General features: G+C 46.8%; 1 protein-coding gene across 4 annotated transcripts in view; it reads left to right on the forward strand.

Annotated features, from left to right (window-relative positions):
- The window catches only part of POU2F3 (POU class 2 homeobox 3), a 90,497-nt gene extending 72,594 nt beyond the window's left edge, over positions 1–17,903 (forward strand). For all 4 annotated transcript variants that reach the window (XM_043901125.1, XM_043901107.1, XM_043901133.1 and 1 more), the window contains 8 exons: positions 67–149; positions 2,850–3,032; positions 3,437–3,578; positions 5,649–5,785; positions 7,778–7,939; positions 13,848–13,914; positions 15,462–15,597; positions 16,562–17,903. In XM_043901125.1, the coding sequence (XP_043757060.1) occupies positions 67–149; positions 2,850–3,032; positions 3,437–3,578; positions 5,649–5,785; positions 7,778–7,939; positions 13,848–13,914; positions 15,462–15,597; positions 16,562–16,601 (950 nt within the window). In that variant the 3' untranslated portion in view covers positions 16,602–17,903. The remainder of the gene's footprint in view (positions 1–66; positions 150–2,849; positions 3,033–3,436; positions 3,579–5,648; positions 5,786–7,777; positions 7,940–13,847; positions 13,915–15,461; positions 15,598–16,561) is intronic.
- Positions 17,904–23,586: the final 5,683 nt, after the last annotated feature.

Below are 23,586 nucleotides of genomic sequence, written 5' to 3' on the forward strand. Positions count from 1 at the left end.
AGAGCATGTCTTTCAGCTGTCCTGAATTTTATGCGTTTGTTGCTTTGCTCTTCCCCTTTTACCCAGGTCTGCAGCCGAATCTTCTCCCCTTTCCGCAGCAACAGAGCTCCCTCCTCCTCCCGCAGACGGGGCCTGGCCTGGCATCCCAGGTAAACAGGCATGCTCCTCCTGTCCCCTCTAGAAACCTCTCAGCTCTTGATGGAATTAAGTTCCCTGGTTTCTCCCTCTGGGGAGGGGAAATAGCAAGGGATTGTCTCCATTGACACAGAGGGGGAAATTCAAGTCACAGTCAGAGGAAATGAGTGACCCAGTGTCACTCGTGGAGCCAGAATTAGAAGCCAGAGAGTCCACCTCCTGGGCTAGCCTGCTCTGGACACAGGCATTCCATCCCTCCCTGATCAGGCCCCTGCATCAGTCCTCTGCAGGGCTCAGCTAACTTTCCAGGGACACCAAGGTGACTGCCAACCCTCCTGGTGCTCTCAAGTCCCAAGGAGGAGACCAGAGATTCACAGCTTGATGTCAGGAGAACAGCAAGACAGGGTGTCTCATCTCTGGGCCTCTCTTAAGAACCACTCTTTGAGGGACTTCCCTGGTGGTCCAGGGAACCACCACCAGGGAACTCTGCGCTTCCACTGCAGGGAGCACAGGTTCAATCCCTGGTCAGGAAACTGAGATTTCATGTGCCACGTGGCAGGGATATATATATATATATGTACGTATGTATATATAACTGCTTTTGTAGATTGGCTTCTGTAGTGGACAGGTGCCTGGGTTGGGAGGACTGAGGTCTGCAAGAGGGCCCTTTGCAGAGCTGCCCTGGTGCCACACAGCACCTGTTTGCCAGCGAGAAAAAAAGGCACTGCTTGCTCTGGCCAGAGGCAGCCTCACACCAGGGAATGTGGCTTGGCCAGAGCAGCTGGAGTTACATCAGAGCTGCCACCCCTCCCCTCATTTAGCTGCCCCATGCAGTTAACCCCTGCACCACTGCATGAGATGGCTCTGCAGAATCTGACGTGTAGAAGAGCTGGGAATGACTGCAGAGATCCTAATCCTTACTCTGTGCTAAGATCCCCATGGATTGCCCCTGGCTTTACAGTGCCAGAGTACTGAACTTCTGGAAGAGCCGAGGGTGCCATCTAGTGGCTAATAGAAACAAGGACACCAGTGTCCTAAGCTCTCAGACCTCTTCCTTACTGCTAGCAGAATCTCATCACCACAGACTTAGATCTGGAATAAATCTTAGAGGGTTCTGAAGATCAACTCACGTGACCTATAACACAAGAGCTGGGTGAGACCAGAAACAGAAAGACTGTTTGGAAGATTGTTAAGATCATTCTGGGGCATCAGTAAAGAGACCTGCTTACAGTGGCAGCAGGAAGGGTAGAGGATGAGATGGTTAGACAGCATCACTGACTCAATGGATATGAGTTTGAGCAAACTCCAAGAGACAGTGAAGGACAGGGAAGCCTGATGTGCTGCAGTCCATGGGGTCAAAGAGTCAGACATGACTTAGTAACTGAACAACAGCAACAAGTAAGGGCAGAAAGGACGGGCTGACAGGGTAATGGGGGAAGCTGACTCAAAGCAATTCTGCAGCTGATTGGATATGCAGGAGATAGGCTTTGTCCTGAGGGTCTGGTCTGTGCCACCCAGTCCCCCACTGAAGAGGTTCAAAGCCTAGTGGTTTCAAATCATTCTGCTCTAAAAGAACCTCCCTCGGGGAAAAGAGTCCTTAACTTTTCTCTGGTCATCACAAGGCTGCCTGTCTGAATGGGAAGCCTGAAGAAAAGACTAAAGTTAACCCCAGTCTTGGAAAAGAGTAAACTGGGAAGGAAATAAAAGAGTGGACTTAGACCACGTCATCCACATGGGGAGCAGCCACTGCCCTGGACACAAGCCCCTTAGGACCCCAAGCCTGGGTTCCATTCCCTTTTCGTGGACAAGTTGGATTTACTCCTGACCCCAATAGGCATAAATTGGATTCCAGGTATAACAGTCTGTTCTATGAAAATAAACTAAAGAAAGGATATCTCCTGACAACCATGAATGCGATCAAGGGGCACTTGGATAGCAATGGAATACCTTTGATTTAAAAAAAAAAAAGCAGAAAGCAAAATATTCTCATGAAAGAAAATGATGGTTTAGAAAATAAAATGGCGGTCACGAGAGTTTGGAATTTTATGGAAATTCCATTAACATAATGAGTCTCAGATGCCCTTTGTTATCTTCAGTTAATGCCTGTTGAACACCTCAGTCACTTTGCTTTGTGGAAGAGACAAGGCAAACAACCTTTTCCTTTTCCCATTTTGAGATTTGTTTGGGGATCTTTGTAGACAACCCTGCTAGCTCCTTTTACGGTGGAAAACTGAAAGGAGGAAGTTACCTGCTCAGAGTCAAACCATGAGTCATAGACTAAAACCCAGAAAGGCCACCGCCCTGTCCCACACTCCTGCTGTTTCTGCCCCAGCTACTCCTGCTGGTCCCTTCATGTTGTTGTTGTTTAGTCGCTAAGTCATGTCTGAGCGACCTCATGGACTATAGCCCGCCAGGCTCCTCTGTCCGTGGGATTCCCCAGGCAAGTATACTGGCGTGGGTTGCCATTTCCTTCCCTAGGGGATCTTCCCGACTCAGGGATCAAACCTGCATCCCCTGCATTGGGATTCTTTACCACTGAGCCACCCAGGAAGCCCAGTCCCTTCACAGAAACTCCAATTTTCACTTCCACAACACTGAAATAATAGGAATCCAACCTGTTAGCCTCTAAGTGGGCCTTTTGTGCAAAAAGCTCAGAGAATGCCATTTCATCTGTTGACTATTTGTGGGTGAGCTTGGTGTGTGTCTCCTCTTAGGCAGCTGGGCGCCCTGGGCTACCAGGATCTTCTTTAGAACCCCATCTGGAAGCATCTCAGCATCTCCCGGTGCCCAAGCATCTCCCCAGTGCTGGAGGAGCTGACGAGCCCAGTGACCTGGAGGAGCTGGAGAAGTTTGCCAAGACCTTCAAGCAGAGGCGCATTAAGCTGGGCTTCACACAGGTTTGGTTTGGGACTGAGGAGGTGGAAGAACTTGGGCTGAGTAGAGACTGGACTTCCTAAATGTAGTCTTAAGAGCAACTCAAGCTCATGGTGTTTGGGGCAAACCCATTGTGCCCCTGTGTCCCCTAACAACGGGGCACAGTTGCCATTGGTAGGGAAGCCGGGGACCCTGCTGGTGGAGGGGGTGAGGAATGAGAGCCAGGCCAGGGGCAAGGCACAGACCACTCAGAGTGTAAGGAGAGAAGTAACCAAGTCTCCATGTTAGAGGAAGAAACCTGGAAGGGAGCCAGGGTGATGGGTGGGAGCTCAAAAGGTGTGGCCAGGAGCTAGGATGGTGGGGGATGTCGACAAAGGGGAGAAGGGACCTGTCAATCAAGTTCCTCCCTCTCCACCCCCACATGCAGGGAGATGTGGGTCTGGCCATGGGAAAGCTGTATGGTAACGACTTCAGCCAGACGACTATCTCACGATTTGAGGCCCTCAATCTGAGCTTCAAGAACATGTGCAAGCTCAAGCCACTGCTGGAGAAGTGGCTGAACGATGCAGGTAAGCCTTGGGGACATGACGATGGATGGTGCCTTAGAGCAGGGGTCCCCAGCCTTTTAGGCTCCTGGGACTGGTTTTCATGGAAGACAATTTTTCCACACCCCAGGGCTGGGGAGTGGTTTGGGGATGATTCAAGTGCATTACATTTATTGTGCACTTTATGTCTATTATTATTATATCAGCTCCACCTCAGATCATCAGGCATTAGATCCCAGAGGTGGGGGACCCCTGCCTTCGAAGGTCTGCAGGAAGGGGCTGGTGACTGGTCTATGCTGGGGCTTTCAGTGGTCTACGCACAGAGCCCTTTCCTCTCCTCCTGAGTCTGGAGCCAACAGAAAAATAAGATACTGGAGGCAGGCTAATAGAGATGAAGATGTCAGCTTCATTATGGAAAAAGCCATGGAGGACATGGCTTTAGGTCTGTGGCCACAAAGACTTGCCCTATTTTATTCCCTACTCCAGACCTGCCTAGCCTTACCATAGGACTGCTCACCAGAGGCAAAGGTGGGGTCTGCAGAGCCAACACACCCAGACTACTGTGTGTTGAGCAGGGGAATAGGGAATGGGGTTCTCCAGGGTCTCATGGCTGGGAGGAGGAGGGAACAGGCACAACCAAAGATCTTTATCTGGCTAATTCTTGAGTAGGTTTTCAGAGGGCAGCAAGTTACTGAGAGCTAGACTGGTTGGGAAAGCGTTTCAGCAGGAGTGGGGTTTGCAGGAGGATTCAGTCAGGTGTGGTGGCCATGGAGGCAATTCCAGGAGGCCCAGGGTATAAGCCAAGGGCAAAACATTTGGAATAATGAACGGAAGAGTTTGGTGTCAGGGAACAGCATGGGACAGGGTTCTTAACCATGCATTAGCAGTAACTTGGGACAGATAATACTTCTTCATGGAGGCTGTCCCATGAATTATAGGCTATTTAGCAGCATCCTTGGTCTCTACACACTAGATGCCCACCCCCTGTTGTAACATCCAAAATGTCACGAGATAGTGCCAGATGTCCCCGGGGCAGGGTGGGGGTAGCACAAAATCGTCCCAGGGTGAGAACATTGATCTCAGTGAAGAGGGAGGAGCAGAGCCAGTGGGGGGGCTGGGCCCTAGTCTGTAGATAGTGTGGCTTAATGGTTCCTATGGGGTTTCCCTCGGGGCTCAGATGGTCAAGATTCTGCCTGCAGTGCAGGAGACCCGGGTTTGATCCCTGGGTCATGAAGATCCCCTAGAGAAGGGAATGGCAACCCACGCCAGTATTCTTGCCTGGAGAATCCCATGGACAGAGGAGCCTGGCGGGCTATATAGTCCATGGGGTCACAAGGAGTCAGACATGACTAAGTGACTAACACTTCACTTCCCAGTGGTCACTATGGAGAAAGAGGAGAGTGGGAGATGGGCAGCCAAGGGTGTGACCCTCTTGGAAGTCCCTCCACATGGAAACAAGGGAGGGGGTAAGGAAGCATCCCCACCAGGCAGACCCTTGGGCAGGTTTTACTGGAGCGCTGAACTGAGAGAGATGACCAGAGAGTCTTAGGATCTTTGGGAAAGGACCTTCAGATCTCTTCTGGCGTGACTCCCTGTCTGCACCTGAATGCTTCTGAGGGCCCTCCCAGTTGACCCCTCACACCACCTCAGCTGCAGCACTCACACTGCAAAGGAAGTGGCCTCACACCAGCATCCGGCCACCAAGGGCCATTGCTTTTAGCTCAAGACCCCAGTTCCCATTTCCCTCAGGATTCACATCCAGGCCTCCTTGTAAAAGACAGACCCGTGAGTGCCACTTGGAGCCCTGCCCTCACCCATTCACACCCACACATGCCGCTGATGTCTGGGTGTCCCTGAACCATGACCGCAAACACTGGAGGCACCGTGGTGGGAGGCGTGGAGGACCTTTGCCCGGAGCAGTGAGGAGAAGCAGGATTCTCGGGCTGTTCCTGCTCCCCTGCAGCGGTGGGGGCGGGGGGGGGGGGGCGCTGCGGACCTGCTGGGGAAGGGTCATGGGACCTCAAGTCCAGGGAGACAGAGCCTGCACCGGCTGCCTTCCCCTCTCTGAGCCTCCTCTCCTCTCCCGCTCCGCAGAGTCCTCCCCATCGGACCCCTCCATGAGCACCCCCAACTCTTACCCTGCCCTCAGCGAGGTGTTCGGGAGGAAGAGGAAGAAGCGGACCAGCATCGAGACCAACATCCGTCTGACTCTGGAGAAGAGATTTCAAGATGTGAGCAGATCCTTGTGGTGGGGGCGAGTGGGCTGACTTGCACAGGAGGGTGAGCACACACGCACAGGTCCTTCAGCACCAGCCCTGAGCCCCCCAACACCTGCCCTGGGAAAGGGTCAGAAAACAGAGACCTGCTCCTTCTCCAGGCGTTTGAGTGACAGGCTGGGTTCCAGAAACTTCCTCCCCCACTGACCCTGCTGCCTCTGACCTCTATTTGGTACCCATGATCCCTCGAGCGGAGAGATTTAGACTGGGATCCAGAATCCTAGTGGAGAGGATTGTATCTGTATCCAGTTGAGATAAAGGAAGCAGAGCCTTGTGTACATATTCTTTACCTTCCTCGTATTACTTTGTATTTTTCAAATAATATACATCAAATAAATACTCATTGTAAAGAATTTGGAAAATGCAGGGAAGTCGGAAAAAAATTCACCACCAAATGTCATCTATGTATGTCCTTCTATTTCTTTCTTCTGCACACACTTGCTTCCCTGGTGGCTCAGATGGTAAAGAATCTGCCTGCAGTGCAGGAGACCTGGGTTCGATCCCTGGGTCGGGAAGATCCCCTGGAAAAGGAGATGACAACCCACTCCAGAATTGTTGCCTGGAGAATTCCATGGACAGAGGAGCCTGACAGGCTATAGTCCAGGGAGTTGTAAAGAATTGGACATGACTGAGCGACTAACACTTTCACTTCACATACACTTAAATATTTGTGATCATATTACATACACACATTGTTTTGAACTTGCAGCAAAAGTGTATTCTGGAGTCAATATGTGGAAGCTAATAATACCAGTTATGTGTCCCATGGGAGCTGGGGAAGAGATGAGGGATAAACATGTGGGGCCTAAAGAGCCTTTAATCAGGGTCCCTTAGGGACCGGCCTCCAGAGTTTCCATCCACACCACTCAGGTCCCTCAAGGATGTTTCCGTGGCCTAGTTCTGCCTTACAGGCCACAGGCCTCCAGGTCTGCTGCCTCCCCAGCAGATTCCCCCATGCATGTGACTGAGGAGTTGATGGCTGCATCCTGCTGGCAGGATCATGAAAGTTGGCTTTTCCTTTTGCTGAAGTTTCTCAGAGTAGCAAGAGTAAGGGAGGCTGTAGAAAGGAGAGAAAGGGGGCTAAGATCAAAGATTGAGTTGGGGGTGGAAGTGGTCAAAACAAAGGAATGATGGATATATATATATATATATATATATGGATATATATATATATATATATTTGAGTGTGTATACAAATGTATGGGCTTCCCTGATGGCTCAGTGGGAAAGAAGCCACCTGCCAATGCAGGAGACCTAGAGATGCAGGTTCAGTCCCTGGGTTGGGAAGATCCCATGGAGAAGGAAATCGTAAACCTCTGCAGTACTCCTGCCTGGAAAATTCCATGGATAGAAGAGCCTGGCAGGCTACAGTCCATGGAGCCGCAAAGAGTCAGACACAACTTATCGACTAACACACACACACACACACAGACATGTTTATCTCCTCTATAGTCTTGATGGGTCCACATGTTTTAACTCTATTGTTTCCTATTCTGAGGTAGGCAGGAAGAAACCAGCTGAGAGAAGTTTTCCTCAGATTATGAGGAAAGAGCAGAACATGGGTTCTGGGGACTCAGCCTGCCCCACCAAGCTCATCAGCTTCTTCATTCAGAACTTATCCTGGAGAAGAAATGAGAGAAGAGCCTCCACCCTGTGTCAGGCCCTGCGGTTGACACACATTTTCTCCTTCAGTCTCCACAATATTCCTATACAGTAGTCATTATTACTCTCCTTTCACAGATGGTAAGACTGAGGCTCAGAGAGGTTCGGAAAGTTTCCTGAGGCCACAGAGTGAGGGCTAAAACCACTGTTCCATCTCAGGTCTGATTCTAAAGCTTTTGCTCCATCTATTGTTCTATCCTGCTTCCTGGAACATCTCTCCCCCACCTTTGATTCTTGGTCCTGTTCCCTTCTCCTCCTGATGACCTGTCCCTTTGGTTTCTGTAGAACCCCAAACCCAGCTCTGAGGAGATCTCCATGATTGCAGAGCAGTTGTCCATGGAGAAGGAGGTGGTGAGGGTCTGGTTCTGCAACCGACGACAAAAGGAGAAGCGAATCAATTGCCCTGTGGCCACACCCATCAAATCATCCATGTACAGTTCCCGGCTGGTGAGTGGCCAGGAGCCAAACTGCCTGCCAAGCACTTGGGGGGGATGAAGCCTGGAGGGCCAAGAATCTTCCCCATCCTAAGGAAGATGGGGGTAGGGGAGTATGGAGTAAATAAATAAGCAAAGAGATACTATATATCAAATATATATAATATAAAGTAAAGAAGAATAAGGAGATAGAATGTGATTGTAAGGAGCTGATGTTTCAGTAGAGGGGTGAGAGAAGACCTCTCTGATAAAGTGAGATTTTATCGGAAATCTAAGTATTGAAAGGGAATGAAATATAAATATCTGGAGGAAAGAGTTGTTCCAGGTAGCGGGACCAGAAAATGAGAAGACCTGGCATGTTTGAGGAACAACAGGGAAGCCAATGTCACCAGGGCAGAGCAAGGAAGGAGGTGAGGAGTGGGAGATGAAGTCAAAGGAGTAACAGGGAAGTAACAGGAAGGAATTCACCAAGGAAAGGTCTCAGAGGCCATCAAAAGGACCCTGACCTTCATCTTAAGTGAAATAAGATACCACTAGAGAGCTGCCACAGGCTGCCATTTGGAGGTTAATCTGTGTGAAAGCAGGATACCACCTGGGAGAGTTACAGCAATCAGGCTTCGAGGGGGGAAGTTTGGGCTCGGGTGGAGGGCATGGTGGGGGGAGATGTGGTTGGATCTAAATGGATTTCCACCATGAGGCCAACAATATGTGCTGTTAGCTCAGGCAGGGAGTATGAAAAATGAGGCCAAGATGACCTCAATGTTTCTGACCTGAGCAACAGATTGGAAGGTGTTGCCATTTTTTGAGATCATAAAGACTAGAGGAACAGGTTTGAGGGGGGGGGGGCAGAGAATTTAAAGCTGGTTTTATTAAGGTAGACTTAATATCCTAGGCATCCAAGAGAAAGTGTCAAGTAGATGGTTATATCTAGGACTCTAGAATGCAAGGGGAGAAGTCAGGGCTGGGAATAATTTGAAGTTCAGGTAGACTGGAAGGCCTGGAGGGTAGAAAATATCTGCTCCATCCCTGGGATTGATGATGATTGAAGATGAAGGGAGGTGGGGATAATGGTGTTGTCCCCATGATTTTAGCACTCAAGGGTGGCTGAAATCCATCCTCGTCCTGGCATATTTCATAAAGGTATACTATTGTTTATTCTTTCACCAAATATTGATCAACCATCTACTATGTATTGTTCTTTGTACCGAGTGCTGGGAATACACAAATAAATAATATTTGTCCCCTGTCCCAGAGGACCTCACTGCCTAGTAGAGGAGACAGACAAATAAACAAATGACAAACAACACGATGGTTTCTCTCAGAGAATTTAGGAGTAGCAGCTAACCAAGCCTTGGGAGGTGGTGGTTAGGGAAGGCTTCCCCAAGGAGATAATTAATACCTGAGCTGAGTCTAAAAAGACATGAAGGAGTGAAGAGGCAAGTAAGTGCGTAGGGTGTAGAGTTCCCAGAGGAGAAAGTAGGAGAACAAAGGTGCAGTGGTGTGAAGCAGGGTGAAGAGGGCGCATGCAGAGAGCAGCAGGTGGTTCCGTGTGGAGGACTGTTGACAGATAAGACTGCATAGATCAGCAGGGGCCAGATGGAAGGGATTGTGGACAGGGCTAAGGAACGTGAAGGCCTGGAGAATTGTTGACAGATTTGAAGCAGGGCACTGGCATTATCAAATTCACTTTTTAGAACCATCACTCTGACTGCAGTCATAGAGGGTGCTTGAGAGGCACCAGGTTTGGTTTCAGAGATGAGTTAGATGCGACTGCAGTTATCCAGTAAAGATATGATGAGGGCTGAAGCAAAGCCATCTGGTTAAGAATGAGGGGGATGGGAGAGCTTCAGGAGATAATTAGAAGGTAGACTTATTAAGTCTTGGTTAATAACTTGAAAACTGGGTGGGAGCAGGGAGAACCATAAAGGGAAGAGAGTACTCTGGGATGCCTCTCTGCATTCAGGCTGGACTGACTGGGTAGAAGTTGGTGCTGATGATGGAACAATTATACATAGGGGGGAAGCTGGCTTAGGAGTAGGAAAAAATGATTTCATTTCCTTTTGTTTTTTTCATCTGGCTGTGCTGAGTCTTAGTTGCAGCATGTGGAATCTAGTTCCCTAACCAGAGATCAAGCCCTGGGCCCCTTGCATCGGGAAGACAGAGTCTTAGCCACCGGATCTCCAGGGAAGTCCCAATTTTAGTTCTTTACATCATTATGATATACAGTAAGGCCTATGGGTCACCCAGGTAGGAAAGTCCCTGGGCACTTGGAATAATGGGTCTGGAGTTCAGAAGGAAAAGCCAGGATAGAGAAGTGAGCTGGGGAGTCATAAGCACACAGGTGGTGGTTGGAATTCTGGGTCAGGAGGGTCTTACCTGTGTAATTTGTACAGAAGAAGCAAAAAAGAAAGTCGAAATCCCAACCCTGGGAAACACCAGCATTTGAGGGCTGGGCAAAGGAAGAGGACCAAGGGGAGAAAATGAGAAGGTGGAGCCAGAAAAGGCAAGAAATTGCAATGAAGTGGGTGAAGCAGCTGTAAGGAGCCCTGAAGGATTGCCATGGGAACACCAATGAAAGACCCCCAAATCAGGATGGGATACAGGAGGCTGACTCCCTAATTTGTTTGGAGAACAGGTTGGGAGTTCATAAAAAGAACAGCATAGCCAGTAGAAGGGGTAGTCTGTGAGAGGCATCGAATTCTAAAACAACATGATGCATCTGGGGAACCACAAGCTTTTTGTTCTGGCTGGAGCTAAGGGTTTAGGCCTAAGACAGAGAGGTTGATGAGAGCTGGATCATGGTGGGCCATGGATGCTAAATTACCCTTGAAGCTATGAGGAGCCATTGACAGTTTGAAGTTGGAGACAATATGATGTTCACTTCATTTCTTAAATATTTATTGAGCACACACCATCTATTTGGCACTAAGATGTGGCAGTGCACAGGACCATTATTGGTCATCTCTGCTTAGAGTCTAGCAAGGACAACAGACATTATACAAAATGCAATTTGTGATGAAGCCTCCAGAGAAGGCGTGTGGGTATTTGAGGGACCAAACTTAGTCCAGGTATCGGGGGCTTCTCTTTGGAATGATGTTCAAGTTGATGGCAGAAGAAAGAGTAGACTTGAATTGGGTAAAGGTCTGAGTTGGAGGTGGGGAAGGGGAGCAGGATGGCAGGGCAGAGGGGGTGTTGGGAAGAACATTCTCTGCAGAGGAAACAGTGTGTGCAAAGGCCCTGAGGCTGGGGTGAGCAGAGAGAGGAAGCACGGAAGGTTGGAATGGAACACAGTGGGGAGGGAGACAGTGTGTGAATGAGGAGGCTGGAGCAGCGGGCAGGTTAGATCCTGCAGGGTGTTGTAGGACATGTGAAGGAAACCGAACCATGCCATGAGAGATTCGGAATCTTTAAAGATGGGGCTTTGTCTAGAATAGGTGGGAGATAGCTATCACCTCAGTTCAATCCGAGCTGGGGACACCAATGTGGAGAAAAGAAGTGGGAAGCGTGGAAGAGCCATACAGGAGCATGACGCGCTCTCATCGTCCATTGGATACTGAGCACCCGCCAAGTTCTGGATGCTGCAGCAGACACTGAAGATCCAGCAGGGGACCACACAAGCATCACACTACCCTTATGAAGTCTCCAGCCTAGTCAGGGAGAAAGATGTTAAGTAAATAGTCACACTAATACTTGTGGCCAATGCTAAAGGAAAACAACCCTGAATATTCATTGGAAGGACTGATGCTGAAGCTCCAATAATTTGACCACCTGATGCAAAGAGCAGACTCATTGGAAAAGACCCTGATGCTGGGAAAGGTTGAAGGCAGGAGGAGAAGCAGGCAGCTGAAGATGAGATGGTTGGATGGCATTACTGACTCAATGGACATGAATTTGAGCAAACTCTAGGAGATAGTGAAGGACAGAGGAGCCTGGTGTGCTACAGTCCATGGGGTCGCAAAGAGTCGGACTCGACTGAGCAACTGATCAACAACAGTACTTGTGGTGTCCTGAAGGAAAAGGGTAGAGAAAATGCTCTAATCCGGTCTTCTCCTCAGGTCTCACTGGAACACTGTCCTTGGGACTGGGACATAGTTTCTTCTACTTCTTGTGTGAAATACTGTGAAATACAGTATATCCAGGATATACTGTTAAGCAGGAAAAAAAGAAGAAGAAAGCAAAAAAGGCAAAATTACTCAGAGCAGTGTGGGCAGAATGCTACTATTTATGTAAAAAACTTAAAGGAAGAGCCTTACCTCTGCTTGCACATGTACAGCCTGTCTCCAGATAGAAGAGAAGAAGCTGGTTGCAGTGACGAAATATTTATTTATTTAAAAACAACAACAAATGTCTTGGGGTGTGTCAGCAAGTGGGGGGCGGAGGAAAAAAGGGAGGGAGATTATTGATAGCATCTCTCACCATGCTGCCCCACACCTGTCTCCACCCTTCGTGGGCCCCCAGCCTACTAAAGAGGCTCCTTGTGAAAGGGCAGGTCAATGAAAGCAGCAGAACCATTGCTGACTGATTAGGAAATGAGTACATGCTGCATCCTGTCGGCACGGGATGTTCCAAACGAGGGGAGGGCAGGGGTGGCCAGTCACAGCTCCCTGAGCAGAACCTTCCTGCAAGGTCCTGGGTGGAGGCTGATCCGAGTGTCCCAGGACAGCTTGAGAAGATGAAGGGGGAGGAAAAGTATGCTGAGTTCAGCTCCAGTGAAGAGGTAAACAGCAGCTCAAGACACACAAGAGTTGACAACTTCTGCAGGAAGGCAAGGAACTAACATTTAACAAGCCGGGTACTCTTTGCCAGGCATTGAGTTAGAAGCTTAATGGACATTATCTCATTAAACCTTAATTAAAAGAAAATATGAGGGAGGTGTTACTGCTGTTTTACGCATGAGAAAACCAAATTTCAGCGGGGTTAAGTAACATGCCCCAGCTACACAGATAGCGGTGGAGCCAGGCCTCACTCCCAGGTCTGTCGGGCCCCCATGTCTATTTAGGATAGTAATACTGAGGGTAGGGATTCCCGGACTGTTTGGGAAGGTTAAGCTACAGTATCTTAGGTCCCTTCCCAGCCCAGAGTTGATGATGCTGTGAGGTCTCTAGGGCGAGATGCAAAGCTTCAGAGACCTCACACAGTTCATCTCTTCCAGGGACCTCCAGAGAGTAGATGGTCCACTCATGCATCAAGATGCAAAGCCTGTGACAGGATGGTTAGGGCTGAGCTCTCCTGCCCAAGCAAGTACAGGGGTCTTAAAAATACAAAATAAGCATTTCCAGTATTTGTTTTTTAATGTTTATTTATTGGGTTGCATTAGGTCTTAGTTACAGCATGCAGGATCTTCACTGATCATGTGGGATCTTTGAGGCAGTGTGAGGGCTCAGTAGGTGCAGCATGTGAGCTTAGCTGCCCCGTGGCATATGGGATCTCAGTTCTCTAACCAGGGATCAAACCTGCATCCCCTGCATTGGAAGGTGGATTCTTAACCACTGGACCCCCAGGGATGTCCCCACAGGGGTCTTTTAAAAAGGAAGAAAGGACTGGAAATAAAGCAGCCCTCCAGCAGTGTCGGCCACAGCAGCATCCTGGAGGCAGCTCCTCTCCTCGCCAGAGCATCTGAGCAAGGCCTCTTTGGTCTGGCAGTGCCCAGGCAGCCTTGCCAGGGGTCGCATTGTGGGGAGGGCCAGGCCTGAGGTCCGAAGCGAGTGGCAGGAGCAGGGCAGAACTGGACCTGGGTGGTGTATGTGGTCCAGAGCCTTTCCTGTGACACAGAGCATGGGGCATCGGTTTGGGATTAGGAAACCATCCAGGAAGTGGAGCCCTAGTCTCTGTGGAGTCTAGGGCCTAGCACCCTGGGAAAAGCTCCAGAAGATTGAGACGGAAGCGGAAGAGAACATTTACAAGCTTCTCTCACCTTTCAGGTGTCTCCCTCTGGATCTCTGGGCCCCCTCTCTGTCCCTCCAGTCCACAGCACCATGCCTGGAACAGGTGAGCTCTAAAACTAAGGTCTACTAGCATTCTTTTACGGAGAAGGCAATGGCACCCCACTCCAGTACTCTTGCCTGGAAAATCCCATGGATGGAGGAGCCTGGTAGGCTGCAGTCCATGGGGTCAGTAAGAGTCGGACACGACTAAGCAACTTCACTTTCACTTTTCACTTTCATGCACTGGAGAAGGAAATGGCAACCCACTCCAGTGTTCTTGCCTGGAGAATCCCAGGGATGGGGGAGCCTGGTGGGCTGCTGTCTATGGGGTCGCACAGAGTCGGACACAACTGAAGCAACTGAGTAGCAGCAGCAGCAGCAGCATTCTTTTAGATAATGGGATAACAGAACTGCAAGATACTGACCTAAGTCAGTTCAGTTCAGTCGCTCAGTCATGTCTGACTCTTTGAGACCCCATGGACTGCAGCACACCAGGCTCCCCTGTCCATCACCAACTCCCAAAGCTTGCTCAAACTCATGTCCATCGAGCCGGTGATGCCATCCAATCATCTTATCCTCAGCATTCCCAAAATGTGTTTCAGAAGATGTTAACATTTTTTTCTAGGAGGAAAAGTCTTCCATGATCAAGTAAGTTTGGGGAATGCTGAGTAGGTAAAGTTTGAACCAGTGTTTTTGTTTTAATTGCTGCACTTCTCAGCCCACTTTATATACAAATGCCTTAAACATAAAAATGAGCTGAACAGAAGGCAAGGTTTTCTAAACCAATTTTCTATAGAACTCTATTTTTCAAAAAGTATTTCAAAGCATTTCAAAGAATTAGATAGGGTGACCATATGTCTGGATTTGCCCAGGACAGTCCCAGTAACTGATGGTCCCCTGTGTTGATGTCATTATCAATACTATTGCCTTCGACCCTTCAAAGCATCTTAGCTTGGAGGATGAAATCTATGTCACCTTATCCACGGAATGCTGTTTGGGAAACCCAAATACAGGAGTTCACTTTTATCCAGATTTGCCGTGTTACAGAGGTCACAAAGGGATTTCAGGGAAGTGAATCAAGTTGCCACAGGCCACAGAGCTCTTTAGTGGATGGCTGGGACTCCTCCCATGCTCCTTCTGGAAGACCACGTACCATGTGGAGATGGGAACCCCAGAGAGGCTGGCCATCTTGACCTGTGCTCTCAGCTTCTCTTTTCCTCTCCGAGCATTCTTCCTTCTCTCCTCCTCTCTTCCTTCCTGAAGCTTCTGGTTCTCTTTCTCATTCTGCCCCTGGGTCCCAGGCTGGATATACTCAGCTCGGGGTGTGCCCTTGGAATGGGATGGTTTTGGCATCCATCCTTCCTGTGTTTGGCAAGTCTTGTACTTGTGGAACCAGCCATGCCACTCTCCTGGGCCAAGGAGAAGTGTGTACGACGAGGGCCCCTCTGGGGCAGGGCGTTGATGCTACCGATAGGAGGTGGGCAGATGGGTGGGGGGGGGTGGAGTTAGGGAGAGGGTGAGACCCCTTGGGGGATACGTGCCTGAAGGTCACGAGGTCCCCGGACCCCGCCTCATTAATTCCCCCTTGTTTCTGCCTCTCCTCGTGCTCAGTAACGTCATCCTGTTCCCCTGGGAACAACAGCAGGCCATCTTCTCCCGGCTCAGGACTCCAGGCCAGCAGCCCCACTGCATCTCAAAATAACTCCAAAGCGGCCGTGAACTCCTCCTCCAGTTTTAACTCTTCAGGGTAAGGCAGAGGAAAGAGCGCACCAAGACACCTCTGCCAGGGCCAGGGGACACGTGAGAAGCTGCGTCTGGGGGTCAACACCTTGGGGAAGAAGGCTTGTCACGGGGAAGGAGGGGAGAGGGCGGGGTGGTGAGCCAGACTGGACTCTATCCCTTGGGAGTGGGATTTAAAAGAGAAGCCTCAGCCGGTCCTGGCAAACAGCTGATGTCAACAAAGCCAAAATTTCCATCCTCACCGGGAGGGTGGAAATTTCCAAACACTCCTGTCAGAAAGGGCCAGGTCCTTCACTGGGCTTCGGAGAACTCCCCTTCACGCCAGTTCCAGCTGCAATGGGGGCGTTCAGCCCCGAGCCTGAGCTTCCCTGTGTAGCTGACGCCCTGGGAGAGGGGAGCGGTGCTCCATCCTAACCTTGTGCTCCCACTCGGGATGCAATGACAGAAGCAGCCTCCAGAGCCTTGATTCAAAGATTCCCCTCTAAAAAGTGTTCCCAGAGTGGATGCCTCAAGAGGTTTCTTCCCCAGTTCAGAACAAAACAAGAGATTTGCAAGTCAGGCAATTAAAGACCTGAGCTTATTTGAAGAAATGAACCCATTTGTCCAAACCCAAACTGTTTGGCAAGGCAGCCAGCTCTTAAGGGCCAACTGTTGCATACCCCCAAAGCTTGGAGCTCCTCAACCACCCCCACCGAAAAGAAGAGAGGAAAACATATTAATGGACATTTAAAAAAAATTATTCTGAGATATAATTCACATTCCATAAAAATTACCAATTTAAAGTGTACAAGTCAGTGCTTTTTAGTATATTCACAGGATGGTGCAATTGTTGCCATATCTGATTCTAGAACATTTTCAGCACCCCTAGAAAAAAACCCCATATGTTCCTGCTAGTGCTCACTGCTCATTCCCGTCTTTCCTCATGGTTAGAAGCTGTCTGACTGACTCGTTCCTTCCTTCCTTCCTTCTAGATCTTGGTATCGATGGAGTCATCCCACCTACCTCCACTGAGACCAAAAAGTTTCTCCTCTGACACCTGGCCCTGTATTCCCCACCAGAAGGAAGGGAGTCATGCCTTCTCTGTATGGACAGATTACTTTCAGGAGAGAGAACGGAAGAGGATGAACCCAAACTCTTGTCTTCTTCGGAGCAAGGGCCTCCAGAGATCCAAACTGTGATTAAACTGTGTGCTGATTCCTAGCGCTCTTGAAACGCACATCCCTCCTAGGAATTGGTCATTTTTACCTTCTTCGCCTGCACCCTTCTCTAAATATTTCAGACAGTTTCCCTGCTGCAGTGGCCTTTGAAAAAGGACTTTTTATTATTCTCCAGCTCGTCTCCAGTTCATTCTGGGCACAGCCATTCACCTGGTGCCAAACTACCAGAGGGGAGAGAACGGGTTTTGACTCTGAACTTAGCCACAGTCCGAGAACTGATTCTAGAATCTGTGAAAAGATTTGAATCTGATGTCTCCACCAAAGCGTTGATTTTTTTTCTGTTCAGCAAAGTTTTCATTTCACCCCACTTTCTCTTTAGCCCCGCCCCCTTTTCTAGAACCAAATCCATTCATAATCGTGTTCTCCAAATTCCCTCCTCTTTCCTCAGTCCCCTGGGCACATTTCTCTGCCCACAGGTGCTCTTCTGTCTGCTTTGTCTGCCCCAGAGTTCAGGAACACTTGTCTCTCCCCTCCTTCCCTGTGTTTCTCCTTCTCTCCTTCTCTCCCCTGTCTCCTGTTGCAGAAGGAGGAACACGAAAGCAAACACACAACAATTATGCTGGCAACATACCTGTATATAGTCCTTTCCTTTTTTTGAATTATGTTAATCTCTCCTTAATGTGGAATTTTCCAGCAAAATGTTTAACTCAGGTGTGAATTCTGAAGAAGTCTCTGTAATATATTATCTTCTTTAACAAAAAAGAAAGAAAAAAAAAATACCAAAGTGTGAACTACTGTGCTAGCTTCCACAGGAGTTCTCATGTGGGCTGGGAATCATTGTTGATTTTTGCAGGAACATTCTTTCTCCAGTCTCTTTCTTTGTGGGCCAGTGTGTAGACCTGTAACATGAAGCCACTGTGGAAATGGTTGCTTTTTTTTTTTTTTAAGACTGCGTATCCAAGAAAATGTTGAGATTCAAAGGAATCTCTCTGTTCCTAAATAAATTTGTATAGTGATATATACAGTATTCCACTGTTAGTAAGAAGCTACTACTACTAAGTCGCTTCAGTCGTGTCCGACTCTGCGACCCCGTAGATGGCAGCCCACCAGGGTCCTCTGTCCCTGGGATTCTCCAGGCAAGAACACTGGAGTGGGTTACCATTTCCTTCCGCGATGCATGCTAAGTCGCTTCAGTCATGTTCAACTCTGTGCAACCCTATGGACAGCAGCCCACTAGGCTCCTCTGTCCACGGGATTCTCTAGGCAAGAATACTGGAGTGTTTTGCCATTTCCTTCTCCAATTGGTAAGAAGTTTAGATTATTCTGTGTCTTTTGTTGTGGGGGAATGTGAATGCAAATAATGAAACAGGATGGATAAAGTGTTTCAAATTGGTGGATTAAGTTTATTACTTCCCCAGCTGATGCTGAAGATGACATACATTAATACAGGGCTCTGGATAGTTCAGAGATTCTACTCTTTTTGACTGAACAATCTTGAGGAAAGTGTAGGTAAGAGATTGGCTTCCTCATTTTGTAAGTGGGAGAATGGTAAACGTGTAAGGTCAAGTTGTTTGGAGACTTATGAGGTGAAGTCTGGGGTTTATAGCTCATATCTCAGAAATCCAAAAGGTCATGAAAGTGATAGATATTTGAGACAAGGGATGATTCAAAAGTCAAGTATATTTGGCTTTTGAGTGCACTGTGACTTTCGATGAAGCAGTTGAGAGGCAAGGAAGCTATGCTTGTGGTCTTTCTTGGGTTAATAAAAACTTAAATAGTTACCATTTTTGAGGCAAACATTGACCTGTAAGAAAAGGAGACCCTTCAAAAATGTAATGACTGAAGGGAAGAAACGAAAATTAGCATTAAACATTTGCTGCAAATAGTAATATCCAAAGGGGAAATCTATATGCAAATAACCACAAATTAACTGGGGCTTTTTTGGATGGGTCTTATATTAAAAGTAATATTTCGTGTGGTGAAGTGGGAGAAAGCCTATTGGTAGTGGTTACTTTGTCAAGAAAAGATCTAGTTGAAAGGAGCTAGGTATGCACCAAGGAGACAAGAGGAGCCTGCAGCAATAATTTAATTGTATAAACTACTCTGCCACTCATAGGCCCATCTGTGCATACACATGTGTGTGTGCACTGTTCTTTGTATACTTGTGGGTGCCAGAGTAGACACTTTCCTACAGCAGTATTGGCTACTTTGATACCTTGTTCAGGTGAGTGCTGAAAGTGGATGACCTGCACTGTCCATGAGTCTGGTGTTCACTCATTTGACCCTTTAACAAATATTTTATTTTTTCAGAGCAGTTTTAGGTTTACAGCAAAATTAAGAGGAAGCTACAGAGATTTCTTGTACACCTCTTGCCCCCATATATTCATAGCTTTCCCCATTATCAATGTCATTCACGAGAAAGTAATATTTTTTTTAATTACCAAGAATGAATCTACACTGACACATCACAGTCACCCAAAGTCCAGCATTAAACATTTGTTAGCTTACCTTGGAGTTCTCTCTAGATGTCGTACCTGCTCTAGGTTTGGAAAAAAGTACAGTGATGCATACCCATCATTATAATATCATACAGAGTATTTTTCACTACCCTAACAACCCTCTGTGCTCTACCTATTCATCTCTCCCTGACACACCCTTACAGCTTTTTTACTGTTGCAATAATTTTGCCTTTTCCAGAATGTCACATGGTTGGAATCAAAGTATATAGCCTTTCTAGAAAGGCTTATTTCAATTAGTAATATGCGTTTAAGTTTCTTTGATGTCTTTTCATGAGCTTGCTAGCTCATTTCTTTTTAATGCTGAATAATATCCTAATGTCTGGATGTACCACAGTTTATTTATTCGTTTACCTACCGAAGGACATCTTGGTTGCTTCCAAATTTTGGCAATTATGAATAAAGCTGCTATAAATATCTGTGAACGGGTTTTTGTGTAGTCATAAATTTTCAGTTCATTTAGGCAAATACCAAGGAGTGTGATTGCCAGATTGTGAGTACATTTAGTTTTGTAAGAAACCACCAAACTGTCTTCCCAAGTGGCTATACCACTTTGCATCCTCACCAGCAATGTTATTAGAGTTCTTGTTGCTCTGCATCCTTGCTAGCCTTTCTTGTCAGTGTTTGGGATTTTGGTCATTTTAATAGGAATACAGTGGTATCTGATTGTTGTTTTAATTTGCATATCCCTGATGATATGATGTGGAACAACTTTTCATCTGTGTATCTTCTCTGGGGAGATGTCTATTAAGATCTTTGGCCCATTTTTAAATCAAGTTGTCTGTTTTTTTACTGTTGAGTTTTAACAGTTCTTTGTATATTTTGGATAACAGTCCTTCATCAGATGTGTCTTTTCCAAGTATTTTCCCCAAGTCTGTGATTTCTCTTCTCATTCTCTTGATATTGTCTTTTGCAGAACAGAAATCTTTCATTTTAGTGAAGTCCAGCTTGTGAATTATTTCTTTCATGGTCTGTCTCTGGTGGTGTGTCTAAAAAGGCAACAGCATACCCAGCATCATTTAGGGTTCCTCCTATGCTATCTTCTAAAAGCGGTTCCCAACCTTTTCAGAACCAGGAACCAGTTTCATGGAAGACAATTTTTCCACGGACCAAGGGGGAACGAATGGTATGATTACCATCATGGTATATCAGGATGATTCAAGCACATTATATTTATTTTGCAGCTTACTTCTGTTATTATTATCACATCAGCTCCACCTCAGATCATCAGGCATTAGATCCTGGAGGTTGGGGACCTCTGTTCCAGGAGTTTTATAGCTTTGTATTTTACATTTAGGCCTGTGATCATTTTGAGTTAAGTTTTGTGATGGTGTAAGGTCTGAGTCTAGGTTCATTTTTTCACATGTGGGTGTCCAGTTGTCCCAGCTCCATCTGTTGAAGACACTATCTTTATCCTATTGTATTGCCTTTGCATCTTTGTCAAAAATCAGTGGACTATATTTATGGGGGTCTATTTCTGGGCTATTTGACCATGGTTTTTATAAAAGAAATAAAGAGAATTGTAGTCTACCTGCTCAGCCTCCAGTAGCTTCCATTAACTGTTGCCTTGGAATGTTGCTGAACAGACTCAAGCCTAAAAGGGGGTACCAATTCACTTTTCATGTCTGCAAGATCCTGTAAAACTCATCATTCCAGTCAAGTTTAACTGAAGCCTGGTTAGCTTCGTCAGCATCTAATTAGGCACAAGGGCAAAAACCAGTCATTGTCTAGGAGGAAAGAAAGGGAAAAAGAATTGTTGCTGCTGCTTTTTGAACTATCAAACTTTGATCTTTTAGTCAACTCAAGACTGATGGGCTCAGCTGTGGGCTCCTAATACTAAGAGCTTTTGGTCCAACTGTGAGGATGAGTTTAGCTGCAAACTCAAATTAAGAATCCTGTCCTGGAGTTCAACCCAGTGTTCTGTGACAACCTAGAGTGGTGGGGAGGGGAGAGAGATGGGAGACGGTTCAGGAGGGAGGGGGTATATGTAGCTGAGTCCTGTTGATGTGTGGCAGAGGCTAACACAATATTGAAGAGCAATTGTCCTCCAACAGTTGTATTTTGTCCTATACCTCTCAATATTGTACAATTATAATCTTTTATAATTAAAAAATAATAATAATAGATAAGCTAAAAAAAAAAAAAGAGTCCTGTTCTGAGCCCCCAGATTGCCGGCTCAGTGCCCCTCCCCGCTGTGCACTCTGCTTCCCCTGGCTACGTTCATGGTCTGTGTTTGCTGACTCTTCTGTTTTCCTGATAGACTGTGGGGAGCTCCTTGTAGCTGTCTGTCTTTTTCTCTGTATCCTCATGACTAGTACTGTGACAAGGACACAATAGGCAATTCAGGTTTTTAAAACTTGAATTCTTTCTTTTAACCTCTAAACAACTTCTAATAGGAGCTGTGAATGAAGAATACATTGTACCATCTTGTAGGAGACTCTAGGGGAGTGGAGGCAGCCTACCTTTGTGGTTAAGAGTATGACCTCCAATGCCATATTCCTGGGTTCATTACCCAAATCTGCCTCCTACTAATCCTGTCACTTTGGGCAATTTCCTTTAGTGCTCTGTGACTCAGTTTATCCCCTGTAAAATGGGGATAACAACAATATCCATCTCCAAGAGTTGTTGTGAGAATTAATGACTTAATATGTATATATAAGTAAAGTGCCTGGAACAATGCTTGATACATTAATAAGTGTTATCTGTTATTATAGTGATTATTATGATTATGATTGTTATTGTTAGTAAAATAAATTGATGGAGAGCTTCCTATTCCCTGAACAGGCTAGAACTTTCCTGGGGAACGCCATGGTTGACAAGCCTGTGATTTGGTGGAACAAGGATTGTGGCCAAGATACATGAATTAATAAAATTTAATCCCAGGTAATGGAGTTTTAACCTGGAATCCCAGCCACCCCAGGATAAAGGTCCAATATAGGCTCAACTGGAAGAACTAGCACTTTCCTTTAGGCCCTCAGCCATTAGACTCCTGAAGCCTTTAATTCATATTCTGTTCTTTCCTGGGAAATGGTGGCAGCAAAAAGATAATTCCAGATTCAGATACTAGAAGAACTATAACAAAAACAAGTGGGGAAAAGTTGAGATATGCATACAATCTATTCATTTAGTGAACTGGATCTCTCCTTGTTTTCTTTCTTCAACCTATTATTATTACTTATCTGGTCTATTCCAATCCACTTGTGGCAGGTTGTCTTCTCCAATTCATCTTATATTGATTTTCATTGAGTATCTATAGAGCAGTGATTCTCAACTTTGCTTACACAACTGAATTATCCGGGAAACTTAAAAAAATGGACACACACAGATTCTGATTTACTTTGCCTGGGACGTGGCCCAGGGAAACGGGACTTTCAAAAACTCCTCAAGTGAGTCTGCTGTACTGTCATGGCTGAGATCTGCTGCCTCGATGTGCATACAGATTGCTGGGGACTTTGTTACAAATACAGATTTGATTCAGTAGATCCAGGGTTAGGGTCTGAGAATTTGTGTTTTTACAAACTCTCAGGTAATACAGATTGGAGTAGCAAGGACTTGAGAACATGATAAAATTATCCCCTTGTCCAAAATCATCATAGGTTTCCTGTTATCTGCATAATATAATGCCTCAGCCTGGCATCCTAGGCTAGCATCAGTAATGAAAGGTCCTCGGGGGAGGAGCCAAGACAGCAGAGGAATAGGACGGGGAGACCACTTTCTCCCCTACAAATTCATCAAAAGAACATTTGAACGCTGAGCAAACTTCACAAAACAACTTCTGACCGCTAGCAGTAATGAAAGGTCCTCTAACATCAGTGCCTCCCAAATATGACTAATCATCTGAATGATCTATGAGCAGGTTTTAATAAATATAGATTCCTGAACCTCATGCTAAGCCTATTAAAGCAGAACCTTCAAGCAGCCTGAACAAAGGGTATTTTGAAAACACTTCCCAAGTGATCTAGAGGGGCATTCAGATTTAGGAGCGTCAGTATGCTTCCAATATACATTTGCAGGCTCACTTCACATTCATTCAAGCAGCAAGCATTTATTGCACCTGCCTTTGTACCAGGTAGGGGTATCAGGGAAACAAAGATGAAAAGACTGTGATCCTGATTCTTAAGGGGCTGGCAAAACAAATGACCCAAACTATTTACTATTCCCCAAATATGGCCTAAAGGCTCACATTTCTGCTCAAGGTCTTCTCTTCTTAAGAATATCTGGGCCCCTCAGCATCCTAATATTGCCTGCCTGTCTTGATCAACCAAACCAGATGCCCTCTTTTTAAAAATTAATGAATTTGGCTGCACTGGGTCTTAGTTGCAA

The sequence above is a fragment of the Cervus elaphus genome, chromosome 1, assembly GCF_910594005.1.
Source record: "Cervus elaphus chromosome 1, mCerEla1.1, whole genome shotgun sequence".
NCBI classification, from domain to species: domain Eukaryota; kingdom Metazoa; phylum Chordata; class Mammalia; order Artiodactyla; family Cervidae; genus Cervus; species Cervus elaphus.